The 13,529-nt window shown below is 36.4% G+C and overlaps 1 protein-coding gene across 1 annotated transcript; it reads left to right on the top strand.

Annotated features, from left to right (window-relative positions):
* Positions 1-10,751: 10,751 nt before the first annotated feature.
* On the top strand, positions 10,752-13,262 carry nkx2.9 (NK2 transcription factor related, locus 9 (Drosophila)). Its single transcript, XM_052581109.1, has 2 exons — positions 10,752-12,120; positions 12,316-13,262. Exons 1-2 carry the CDS (start codon positions 11,865-11,867, stop codon positions 12,837-12,839), a joined length of 780 nt encoding a protein of 259 aa, XP_052437069.1. The 5' UTR covers positions 10,752-11,864; the 3' UTR covers positions 12,840-13,262.
* The last annotated feature ends 267 nt before the right edge of the window (positions 13,263-13,529 follow it).

The following is a 13,529-nucleotide window of genomic DNA, read 5'->3' as shown; positions in this document are numbered from 1 at the left end:
GCTTACATTTCAATCCCAGAAAATGATGGGCTGGTCCTTTACACATGTCTCCAAAGCGAGGTGCTGCCAGCCAATCAAAACGCGCGTTTCTTTCTTGTTCTTTTTCTATTGGCTGACAAGTTTGACATGACAGGCGCTTGCACTGGCGTAAGATTCCCCTCTCGCTTTTGAACTGGTGGACAGGGTTACCCGAGTGCTGGTTTTCTTTTTAGACAGATCTAAGGATGGTAAGTATCTGAAACATTGCACTGTAATTTGGTTTCATAAGCATAAATTCTAATTAATTCGTGGATTAAAACATGGGAGAAATTTGCAGGGCAGTATTTTTTAAACAGGGGCCCTGTGATTTATCCTGATGTCATTTTAATTGCTCTTAATACGCGTCCGATGTATTAAGTGGTTTGAGTAATAATGAGTACAAACGACATCTTTTAAAATGCATTTTCATTTTGTCGTATAGCCTAGTTCAAGATCCAACATTTAGACGTGCTGTTTAATATCTGAAGAAGAAAAAAGAAGGACTAAAGAAGTGACCATGGAACAGTCCCAAAAGTCGTTCTACATTATTATTATAATTGTTTATAGCTTTATTTAACATTTACATGTTAAGTGTTGATTCTTTATATTAAAAAAACATGATATTTTGTATAAACTCTTCATAACACATTGCCTTTTCTGCCACAGTGTATTCCCCCTGCGGAAATATGACGATTTGAAAAAATAAAATTTGAAGGCCATAAACGAGATTCGTTTATGCTTTTATTTTCATCGGATTATGTTTCCATGGCAAATTTGACTTATTTGTGAAAAAGGATAAATATAGTCCGGTGAATGTTTGATGCTGATGATAGCAAAAGGCTAAATGTGAGCTATCATTAATAACATGTATAACAAACTGACCTAATGTTAAAGAAATATATATTTAAAAAAAAAAAAAATTATCATGTGTTTTCGATAATTGGTTGGTACACATATGAAACATGAAAAAAGAAAATGTGTATAGCCTATGATTATGTTAATATGTGTGTGCATATATACATGTGTTATTAAATATATATCATAGTATATAATACGTTTTCTGTTGAGGCCTACAGGATTTGAAGACGCTTTTAAAGTGGTCAGGTGTTGTTTAGCTGCGCTCGGGCCTGTTTGAACACTGGGACAGCCACGGCAAAGATAGTGGGATGTTATTTCTGTTATTGTTGCTTCCTGTTTACTCAAGAGACTTAAGCACTTTCATGGTTTCCTCTATCAGCGTTTGGTTTTCTCTTGCTGTTTAGGTTACTCTTTACTCTTAATTCGAATCTCGGATCGAACTAGTTTTTTTTTTTTTTCGTTTCACAAAGTTCGTGTGAAAACGGATACAAAAATAGTATGCAAAACACCGAATTGGCGTTCATTTATGTGCATTTTAGCATTATTCCCAATAGTTATTAAATTATGATGCTCTGTGACGTTCCCAGAGCATTTCCTAAACCATAGAAATCTGTTTTCATCTGGGCTGTTTTTTAAGGACCATCTCCTGTGTGTTGCTACTCACTAAAACGATTCCTATTTGTTGAGATGTCTTAAATCCCCCAAATAACTAAGTTTCCAGTCGATCTAAGAGGGAGATTTGAAACATTTGCATTATTCAAATCGGACTCTTACTTTCTGAAGGACTACTTCCAGAGTAAACACCATAGGTTTGGCTTGTTTGTGGCTTGTCGAGTGAGAGGACAAAACAAATGTAGAGTAGGGAACTCCCAAAGAAAGTGGATTAAACCTGATCGCAAGCTGTGTTTAGGTTAAGTGTCTCTGGGGACGCATAGATCGAAAGAAAATTAGGATGACTAGTGGGATTACGGTTGGAATATATTAAAGCGTTTTGATGTAGGTTTAGTTTACTCGCTGTATTTAATGTTTTCTTGCGTCTTTTGCTCTGATTGCAGAAGGAGAGCATAAATCCCGCGCACTGCTGACCTCTGAAAGATAGAGAAAGGGGTGCGTTAATGAGGTGTGAAGACTGATGTGAAAGGAGCCTGCTTCTGCCACACTTTCAGACTTTGCGTGGGAGAGACCCACATGATATTAGGCTACAGTGTCTGTCCAAGACACCGTGAACTTCTTGGAAATAGTCCACGAATAAGTTATGAAAACAAAGCATAATCATCAACGTAGTATTCCGCGATAGTAGCGATGACAGTATATCCAAAATTGAATGCGATGTTTTAAAAGCAATAGTTTGCAAGTTGGAATAGAGTAATTAAAAAGGATATTCCTTTGATTTTATGCCGTTTTTTTTAAATAATGGGAGATTTAGGTGGAAATATTTTTATAGGATACCTTATTAGGCCCAAATTAGAAACGCTATTAGCCAATTTAAAATAATTTTCACATTATTCGTTTATTTATCATTTCTATTGGCTATACTGTGGCTAATACGAAAGCGCACATTTCTATTCCATTTTAGGAAGCCACTTTATAATTGCTTGAATGCATAATTTTTTGACATCGGTTCTTATTTGTAATTTGTTGTTTGGTTATCATTTATTGGACAATAATATGGTGAATTTGTTCTACATCGTAGGGGTAAGCGATTGCTTGTTTATCGCCGGTTGATATGTTGGAATGGAGCTGGTGAAGTCTTGGATGAGAGTACACAGCCATGCAGTTTACTTTCAGCTTGAGCTGCACAGACATGGTCAGAATAATAATATTTATTTATATGACGTTCTGTGTCTTTCTTTTGAGGATTTAAAGATAAAGAAGTCGTTCCAAACTTGTTTGATTTTTTTCCTGTTCTTCCGCTCAGCACAAAAGAAGATACACTAAACAACGTTTTACACTGGCATTTATTTTTACGGACTAACAAAACACTGAGACAATCCTCAAAATATCTTATTTTGGTTTCCACCTAAGAAATTAAGTCTTGCAGGTTCGTAACAACATGAGGATGAGAAAATAATGAAAGAAAATAACTCTGGGTGAACTATCTCTTTAGGTGTGCCAACGTGACATGGTTCACAGCACGTCAGTGGAAGTCAAAAGATTTCTGCGCGACGCATCTCACCAGATACTTCATTCATAAATATCTGCATGCTTCTATGTGGTTCTCAGTATTTATAGGACGATTAGTGTTTTATATGCTAGATTAAACGATCTGGAATATTTTTCATACAAATAAATGATGGGTTATTTTTCTCTATGACACACCCCTAATTTATGAAGAATCGTTTGTGCTAATTTCAGACCACAGCTCGAACTCTTTTTCGTTCGGAAAAGTGCAGCTCACAGTTCAAAATGTGTCTTAATCGTCGCGAGAGCATTCCATCGTTCTGTCCTACTTTGGGGGGGGGGGTCTGCATTTATAAAATTAATATTCATATTCAATATTATTATTATACATGGTAATAAAAAACCCGCTTGTGTGGTCAACAGAAAAAAAAACTGCGCTTTAAATGTTATAATAATAATAATAAGAATAATTATTATTATTATTATTTAACACAAAAAATTGAATTTAATGAATCTGTATAATAAATCATCAAAAAAAGAAGCCAAGTTCACATGATAGGCTTCATCTTAAAGACTGGTCTCACACACGACACATGGTCCGAGAGGGTGGAAGTCAGAAGTTTATTTTGACTCATTACACACATCTCAGCTGCCATGAGCTCATTACTCTTGAAAGCAGTAAGGACCCTCTGATAGTAATGACTTTATGATAGTTATTCTCGAAGCAGGCTTCAAGAATTTCAGGACCAGAAATTAAGAGAGCTCTGAATGTGGCAATGATTTCAATCATCTCCACTTCTCTGTGTTCTTTAGTGTAAAGCCGATGTCATCAGTCAATGTCTCCGACTGTGGGGGCCATGATGAGAAGACGTTCCTAAAACGTGACGGATGAACGCGAAAGAAAACAGGCGATTCTGGGACCAGCATGCAGAATACTCTTTACGTTAAAGCTTATAAAATAATCGAAGAAATCTATTGTTTTGAGCCTAGCTACTTGAGGGGCTACAGTGTTTTGATAGGGTCTACGACATTCATCTTCTGGCGTGGGCTTCTCATTCATAAAAACGGAACGAAAAGTGCATGGTTGGAAGTCGGTGTCATCCACTTTTTAGACCAATGTAATTGTTATGTGTGTCATTAGATGCCAGTGGAGACACCAAGTGTTTACCCACCTCTAAAAAAACCTTCGCTGCGGTTACTAACATATCTTTATTTATACACTCGTCTCGGTTGTTTTGGAACATTAGTTCGGGTGTCTGGTGAAAATAGAAAGAGATCTTTCAAAGAAAGCCCAGAAATAGGCTATTATATATCCTACTATATATCCAAAATGGCCATGGTTTTGCATCGTCATTTGACAAGCAATTGCCATAGAGCCGTTACAATTGCTTGGCCTTCTGACAGTTGTGATTGGATATATAGAGATAATTTATGAAACATTTAAATGTGTAATGCACAAAACAACCAATTACTGGTAAAATAATCAATGCCTTGCATTCTACTAAGCAGTCTAAAAAACTGCAATATATTAGAATCAACATATCACTAATTAAAGTTTACATGTAGGTATAAAATTTGATTGTAGAGTGTTTATTATCAACTCACACATTTTTAAGCCATTCCTAATCATGTATTTTGACCAGAATGTATTTTGTTGCATTGCTAAAAAATGTAATATGATGTTTAGGCCATTTGGTTGTGTATTGTATAAAGAAGCTTTTCTTTGCTAAAAGCAAAATATTCACTTATTTCAGGATGATTTGATTAATTGATATAGCCTATAATTGGCGCAAACGAACTATCATTTTAGGAGGAAATGCAATTCTAAAAACTAAAGCATATTTTCTTACGGAAGTTCTCTAGAATAACTTATTTAAACCTTCTTTCGGTTTGGACTGGTTTAAAGTTTCTTAAAAAAATTAGTGCCCAATCTAGTTTATGATGCCAACGATGCAATAATATTCAATTTCACGACGATACAAATCTACTGCTGCTGATTATAAATAATTACATGGTAAACTTATGTTAATGTGTAATTTTAATTTGGATGTCAATCAAATGTCATTGCCTAAATCAAAACAATAAGCTTCTGGGTCTACCCACCCAAGAAAAAAAAAGTTATCTGTTAGGCCAACTGTAGGCTGATAATGAGATGAGTCACAAGAACCCTGAGAAAAGTGGGCCAGGTTTTTTAAGCATGTCACAAGCATCGATAACATTTACGAATTCTTTAAAAAAAGTTTTAAATAAAACTGGTCGCATTGGTATGAGTTAATAGAAACAACGAAAACAATAATAATAACAACAGCAATAATAATAACGATAATAATAATAATTTAAGTTATATTAAACCAGTGAAATATCTAAGTTGTTACGAAGTAAAAAAAATATAGTTTAAATTACATTTTAAAAGTTTAAAACGTTGTGGCATAAATTATTTTTAAACGTGTCTGGATTACATTACTCAGCAGTTATTATTTACAGTTTGAAAGGATCAACTGATAACCATAACTTTTATCTGCCGAATGGAATTGACCATTAAGCTGCTTTACCAGTTAACACCTCTAAAAGGTTGACTGCTCCTGTAACTTAAATCCAGCCGTAATGAGGACTTTCGCAGATTAACGATGGGTGTCGTGGGGCCAGAGCGGGATTTAGAGGGACAAAACCAACAATATTTACGATAGTTTTAATCATCGATCACATCGACAGCTTTTAGTTTCTCCACCTGTTTTTGATTAGTATTAAAGATCACATTCAAAACTAGTTAGCCCCATTTTTTACATGAAAAAATGTACACGAAAAATGTCATTCTATATTTCACATTTATGTTTAATTACGACGGATGGAGGTGGACAACGGTGTAATTCAACGGAAATGCTGAGAATGCTGTATAGACCTATCCCACAGAATGTAAAATTTTTACGCCCTTTAATTTTTGCATTTTAAAAATTGTTTATTTTTATTTTATTTTGTATTACATTTCCATTTGTACCACTATAGAGATAATCAAGAATGTGATATATCAGTTATCATTTTGAATTAGTTTTTCAGAGGCATGACAATGTAATTTTGACATTCTTCAGAACAAAATAATAATAATGATTTAGCATGCCTCAGTCTCTGCTTCATTCAACCTCTTTATTGTCGCATAGGAAACTATTGCAGTCTTAGCATTTAATGCAGTTCCAGTTAACAGCTCGGAGGTGAGACAATGATGGGGAAGTAGCTCCCTCTGCTGTTCACTTTTCCTTATTACGTGGATGAGAAAGAGAGTCTTGGTCCTGACTCCTGACACACAGCAGGCCTATATTTTCACTTTAACCTTATGTTGTTCATCATTGCATACTAAAACGTTTTATCGTGCATAGATCATCAACTTCACATAAAAAGGGAGCCACTGAAACTAAAATCGTGCTGATATAAGTAGCAGAAAGAGTAAAACACTGTCAAACTGATCACTTAGAGAATTAGTTCTGTTGTTGATATACTTATTTGAAGACTTTTTAAGCAAATTTATGGGCATCTAATTAACAGGTAGGCTCTAGGATTATGCGGTTATATTCTCAAACTACTTGGCTACTTTTATTTATGTACCTATTTGTTGTATTTATTTATTTTTTAATAACACGTCACATCCATAATCTATGATTTGTTATGCTTGCCCGCTAGTGTCAGTCCCAGACGACACGCCCACGGACCGCCCACTGTCTGTTCACTGTGTGTCCTTTTTTTCTTTCTTGATGATGTGAAAGGACCGAGGAATGGAGGCAAGATTTCTTTATAAAATGGAATGTCTTTGCTCAGTCAAGCGCTGTATTTGCGCAAGTGCATTACCTGAGATTTGTACACGCTTGATTCATTCAAATATTCCTATAAATCTTAATAAAGTTGTTGCCTAGCCGATGTTTGCTGTAAACTGCAAATGTCCAACTGTGAAAGGCAAAGGAGAATGTATCAAATCAAATGAAACTCGTTGCGCTTGCTCTTCATTTGCATGCACAAAAACATCCGGCGCGCGACTTTATCATTTCATAATCTAAAAAGTTTGAACGAAACTACGTGCATTAAATGTGGTCATTTAAGTCACGAAGTTGTCAAAAAGGCGATTAAAGTTGCATTAAAACTGTGCATGTTAAATTTATTTATTTCACATTTAAGAACATGTATCTGATGGTTTTCAAAAACTGTTCTGGAGCAGCCCAGCACCGTCTCCGGTTCAACTCGTCAGCTTATTATTAGATACTTTTAAGACTTTGAGTGGATCAGAAAAGGAAAAGAGAAGAAACAGCAGCCAAATAACCCAATTTACCAGTTTCTGTGATGTCTGTCATGAAAGGGAAAAGGGAAAAGAAAAAAGGAGGATTATAGCTTTAAGTATTCGGCTATATTTAATTTAGAATTTAGTGTTTGCTGGGTTTATGTGAAGATTGTTTTAAGTTCACTTAAATTATAAGTTATTTTTAAAAGTCTAATAAATGTTAAAATTGATAACTCTCAATCATACTGTACTTTGTAATGGCTAAAGTCAGTCATAAAAAAAGAGATGCCATTAAACAAATAATAACAAATATTCAGTCTTTATGTTGTTTGTAAATTAATTTGAATATTGAGTCTGACTTTATGGAACTTTAAAAGTAGCCTATAGCCTAATTAAAAACCTTACTGTTACGTAGTATGAAACGCGATTAATTTCATTAAAAAAATGTTATTTAATTAATCGTTTGACAGCACTGATACTATATATATATATATATATATATATATATATATATATACAGTATTGTTCAAAATAATAGCAGTACAATGTGACTAACCAGAATAATCAAGGTTTTTAGTATATTTTTTATTGCTACGTGGCAAACAAGTTACCAGTAGGTTCAGTAGATTGTCAGAAAACAAACAAGACCCAGCATTCATGATATGCACGCTCTTAAGGCTGTGCAATTGGGCAATTAGTTGAAAGGGGTGTGTTCAAAAAAATAGCAGTGTCTACCTTTGACTGTACAAACTCAAAACTATTTTGTACAAACATTTTTTTTTCTGGGATTTAGCAATCCTGTGAATCACTAAACTAATATTTAGTTGTATGACCACAGTTTTTTAAAACTGCTTGACATCTGTGTGGCATGGAGTCAACCAACTTGTGGCACCTCTCAGCTGTTATTCCACTCCATGATTCTTTAACAACATTCCACAATTCATTCACATTTCTTGGTTTTGCTTCAGAAACAGCATTTTTGATATCACCCCACAAGTTCTCAATTGGATTAAGGTCTGGAGATTGGGCTGGCCACTCCATAACATTAATTTTGTTGGTTTGGAACCAAGACTTTGCCCGTTTACTAGTGTGTTTTGGGTCATTGTCTTGTTGAAACAACCATTTCAAGGGCATGTCCTCTTCAGCATAGGGCAACATGACCTCTTCAAGTATTTTAACATATGCAAACTGATCCATGATCCCTGGTATGCGATAAATAGGCCCAACACCATAGTAGGAGAAACATGCCCATATCATGATGCTTGCACCTCCATGCTTCACTGTCTTCACTGTGTACTGTGGCTTGAATTCAGAGTTTGGGGGTCGTCTCACAAACTGCCTGTGGCCCTTGGACCCAAAAAGAACAATTTTACTCTCATCAGTCCACAAAATGTTCCTCCATTTCTCTTTAGGCCAGTTGATGTGTTCTTTGGCAAATTGTAACCTCTTCTGCATATGCCTTTTTTTTAACAGAGGGACTTTGCGGGGGATTCTTGAAAATAGATTAGCTTCACACAGACGTCTTCTAACTGTCACAGTACTTACAGGTAACTCCAGACTGTCTTTGATCATCCTGGAGGTGATCATTGGCTGAGCCTTTGCCATTCTGGTTATTCTTCTATCCATTTTGATGGTTGTCTTCCGTTTTCTTCCACGTCTCTCTGGTTTTGCTCTCCATTTTAAGGCATTGGAGATCATTTTAGCTGAGCAGCCTATCATTTTTTGCACCTCTTTATAGGTTTTCCCCTCTCTAATCAACTTTTTAATCAAAGTACGCTGTTCTTCTGAACAATGTCTTGAACGACCCATTTTCCTCAGCTTTCAAATGCATGTTCAACAAGTGTTGGCTTCATCCTTAAATAGGGGCCACCTGATTCACACCTGTTTCTTCACAAAATTGATGACCTCAGTGATTGAATGCCACACTGCTATTTTTTTGAACACACCCCTTTCAACTAATTCAACTAATTGCCCAATTGCACAGCCTTAAGAGCGTGCATATCATGAATGCTGGGTCTCATCTGTTTTCTGAGAATCTACTGAACCTACTGGTAACTTGTTTGCCACGTAGCAATAAAAAAATATACGAAAAACCTTGATTATTCTGGTTAGTCACATTGTACTGCTATTATTTTGAACAATACTGTATACACGTGTGTGTTTGTGTGTGTGTGCATTCAAGTGTATCTTTCGAAGTTATTGGAGATAGATTTGATTTCAAACAGTCTTTGCATCTGACAGCTCCAGTGCTCTTGCTAACAAGTCTTGCAGATGACCATAACTTCAAGATCACAGGTGGCTTTTTGTTTTAAAGTAATTATGTTTTTAGGGTATTTGTAGGTGTCTTAAATTGACAGTTTACTCAAAAATGCTAAATTTTGTCATCTACTCAACAAGTCATACAGGTTTGGAACATGAGAGTGAGTAAATAAATAAATATATTTTTTCTTTTTGGGTGAGCTATACCATTAACATGGCAAACTATTTTGGAGACTACCATGATGTTAGTTTAAGGGTCTCTTCCCTGAACCTTAAAAGTACTCCTGTTTAACTAATAATATTTATATTGCATGATATTTAAATAATATTTTAACTTCAGTAAAAATAGACAGTTTAATTCAGTAAAAAATATAGTTAAAAACAGTTACAGTATAGGCCTAAGCATGTTTTTATAAAGCATCCCGAGCAACAAAACAGTGACAGGATGTTGAAACTCAGTGCACCATTTTATTTTCTTAAAAATCAGTGAAGATACTCAGTGTTACAGATGTACAGATAGTTACTGTTAGACTTCAGAAGTGTTCGTTTAAACATACATCTTAATTATATGATTTATTGAATTTAATTGCAATTCGATATAGCCATATTTAAATCGCATAAACTGTTGATTTTTGTTGGTTGCTTTCCACGCGGAAATGTTTATTTCTGTAGATGATTCTCTAATTCCTGTTGTCTGACTCCTTGGGTCTGAGAAGTCAAACAACAAGGGTAAATATTTGACAGTGAAGAGCTCTTAAGTATTTGAGAGTGCAGCATACTTCTATCTGTGGGTGTCTTATGGATCAAGGAGATACGAGAGGTCATTAGAAACTAAACTGTGTGCCTACACGGGGCTTTATTTATTCTTTGAGAGCGTGCGCCTAAATTCCAAGAGCTTGGCAAACATTTAACTCACTTTTACAGGTTAACATCGATACGCGAATGCAGCATGGCGCAGTTACTAAAACTACCCGTCATTCCGAGTCTCGTCTTTCTGTTGACCATCGGAAATTTTAAGAAAATTATAAACACAATTAAAGAAATTTTGTGTTTTTTGATAGCCGACGTTAAAAGTTGTTTTAAAAGACTTTGATTAATCGGGAGACCGCTTGGAGTTTTATGGAAACTTAAAGTCTTTTAATTCCGTTTGAAAACGCATAAGTAATAATTCAGTATAGACGTAAGCAGCGAGACGTCTAGCAGTAGATAGTTGCCCAGATCCCGTTCGGCCCTATTCAAAACCATGACAACAAGAAACCAGCACGGATTTATTTGAGAAAGTTAAAGGACATTGTGCGGGGGCGTCAATCAAGCATTATTTCAGGACTGAACAAATGCAAAATCTTGACTGGAACAAATGCTTCCAACGGGTCTCGGACGCGGGGCTACATTTCCCTCTTTTGTTCCCGGTCGCTGGCTGGCATGTATTTGTGTTCCTTTTTTCGCCCGACCACCCAGGATGACTAGACGAGAACGGATACCGACTCTGTTTGGGAGGGTCCATGCAGTCATCCAGAGCGCGCTCTAAGGCGAGGCAGTCTCGGGAATCATCAGAACCCAATGATATGCCTCGTGCACTTACTTACTGCTGAGGTGCAGCAGTAAGCAATAGTCCCTAATGAAAAATTACAGCCCTTGATGTGTGGATCTTTTTCCCAAATAGAAGTTATTTCAGATTTCTCGCTCGTTAGGAAGAAATAACCTTATAAGTTAAATAGAACTGATGTAAAAACTTAAACAGCAATGTAGCCTTAGCCTATAGTATATTATAGGGTGTAGGCTAGCTGTAAGGAAACATAAACTAAATTCTAGCTATAAGGATTGTTGTGCTTTTACTGTATGCAAGGACAAGCCACTTTTCCGTTAGCCACGAATATAAATTTCACGAATCACCCCACTGTACTGAGAGAGTGCACATTTAATCCTTGTTAGTGCAATAACACTTGTAATAAACTACAACACCCCAATAAACGAATTAGGAAAACCAACTCTGGGACGCTAATGGATCACTTTGTATGCAAATATCCTACATGTTATTTGAGCGGGGGAAAGAAGGGGGGCTCTTGTTGTCACTTGCCACCCAAGACGTGATTCAGCCTCGACAATTGCCATTATCTGTTTCCCACTTTGCACGAATTCGGACGAATCAGTAATGATGAAGAGTGTTACCCTCCATCATTGTGAAAGTAACGGGCTATTCTTTGCCGAGTTCACACCTACCATTACAGGGATTTAAGTACACGAGTCATTGAGGTACTTAGAACCCATAAGGAGGAGAGGCCTCAAAGCAGCCACCAAGTGCTGTTTATATAAACAGCGCGACATCAGTGTACACATTGTCACTTGGATGCGCGTCTTGAGAACGCACAGATCACTTCAGCACTGCTCGACCGAGGATAGCTCTTCAAGATCGAGAACCAGTCCTGGAACTAACAGCAATCCAGCGCTAGAGATGGCGATTTCTAACAAGTTCAGTTTCACCGTGAGAAGTATCTTGGATTTGCCAGAAAATGACACCGAGAGCATGGCCCACCATTCTCCAGTGGAGGCCTTCTCCGTCTCACCTTACTCGTCTTGGACTGAAAACGGAAGAGGACATACATGTAAGTTCATTTTCCTGTCAATTTTAAGAATAAATGTCCATATCCCAAGGGGTTATAATTTATTTTAGTTTGATTCACCATCGAAGTTCTACACGTTACATTTGGTAACTGTAAAGCACATACATACACATAAAGATTTTATTTAATGTTTTTCCTCAGAGGATAGATAAATAATGGCTGTTTTTCTTTCTTTAGCGTCAGATGAGAGCAATCTCGAGGCTTCACCAGACTCCACCGGGCAAGATGTGCCTTCAGTGGATACAGAGCATGAGAAGCGGAAGAAGCGTCGCGTGTTATTCTCCAAGGCGCAGACGTATGAACTGGAGAGACGCTTTCGTCAGCAGAGGTACCTGTCCGCTCCAGAACGAGAGCAGCTCGCGCACCTGCTACGCCTCACGCCCACGCAGGTGAAGATCTGGTTCCAAAACCACAGATACAAGATGAAGAGAGCACGGACAGAGTGCGCTCAGGACCTCAGTCAGCCTCCAGTGCTGCGCAGAGTCGTGGTGCCCATTTTGGTCCGAGATGGCAAACCGTATCAGAACTGCTCTATTGATGCAGAAAAAGGAAGCTGCATCGTCTCACCAACAGTACCATCCTCACACTTCAGCGTTCAGGGTTTCCAGTCTTTACAGCAACAAACGCCCTTTGCGCTTTTCCCCACATACCAGCACTTTACCAACACAGCGGCCTCCCGTCACCACTTCTGTGTTTGGTGAGATTCTCTTAGGACCACACGAACTATTCTCGGGAATTACCCACAGGACAGCGCATGGATTCCTCTTGATTGAAGTTGTTTTTAATTACATAGTGTTTGGTCTATTAAAGTAGAAACTCTCGGCGTCGATAAAATAAATAAATAAAATAAATAAATGCTGTTTGCACATATTATATGTTATTTTTAGTTAGAGTTTTGTATTAATTGATGTTGTTTATAATTGCCTAGATAGTGCATTTTTGAACTGTTTGTGTTTGTTCTAAACCAAAAGTTTATATATCAGTGAAAAAAATAACGTTTTATGTTTTAAACTGTGAATTATGTAGTGTCATAATTTGATGAAATTGCCTCATCTTAAGTGTTACACTATTTCGTTCTTCATTCTATGTATTACAACAAAAAAAAGGAAATTAAAACAAATATTTTTTTTTTGCAATTTATAGTTTTTTGGATTGTTCAAATTATTGTTGGTTTATACGCATTATGATTTTCTTAAGCTTAAAATCACTCCTTCTAATTATTAATGCTTTAAAATATTAAATTTCTTTTAACGCTTTAGTATTATTTATTTCTTTATTTTTTACATACGTTTAATTCCTTCACCTGTTTTGTTAACTCCTTTGATCGTTACATACTGTTTGTACAAAAGATCTCAGACTGAACTGAAAAAGAGTTCGAGAATTAGCGCACA

This window comes from Carassius gibelio, chromosome B17 (genome assembly GCF_023724105.1).
Source record: "Carassius gibelio isolate Cgi1373 ecotype wild population from Czech Republic chromosome B17, carGib1.2-hapl.c, whole genome shotgun sequence".
Classification (NCBI taxonomy): Eukaryota; Metazoa; Chordata; class Actinopteri; order Cypriniformes; family Cyprinidae; genus Carassius; species Carassius gibelio.
The sequence above is the reverse complement of the archived record's forward strand: the minus strand, read 5'-3'. Positions and strand labels throughout refer to the sequence as shown.

Bases quoted from the DNA above. Each gene is read 5' to 3' on its own strand.
- nkx2.9 (XM_052581109.1), top strand. From the start codon at position 11,865: ATGCGCGTCTTGAGAACGCACAGATCACTTCAGCACTGCTCGACCGAG. The intron at 12,121-12,315 runs GTAAGTTCATTT...TTCTTTCTTTAG, and splicing joins AAACGGAAGAGGACATACAT to CGTCAGATGAGAGCAATCTC.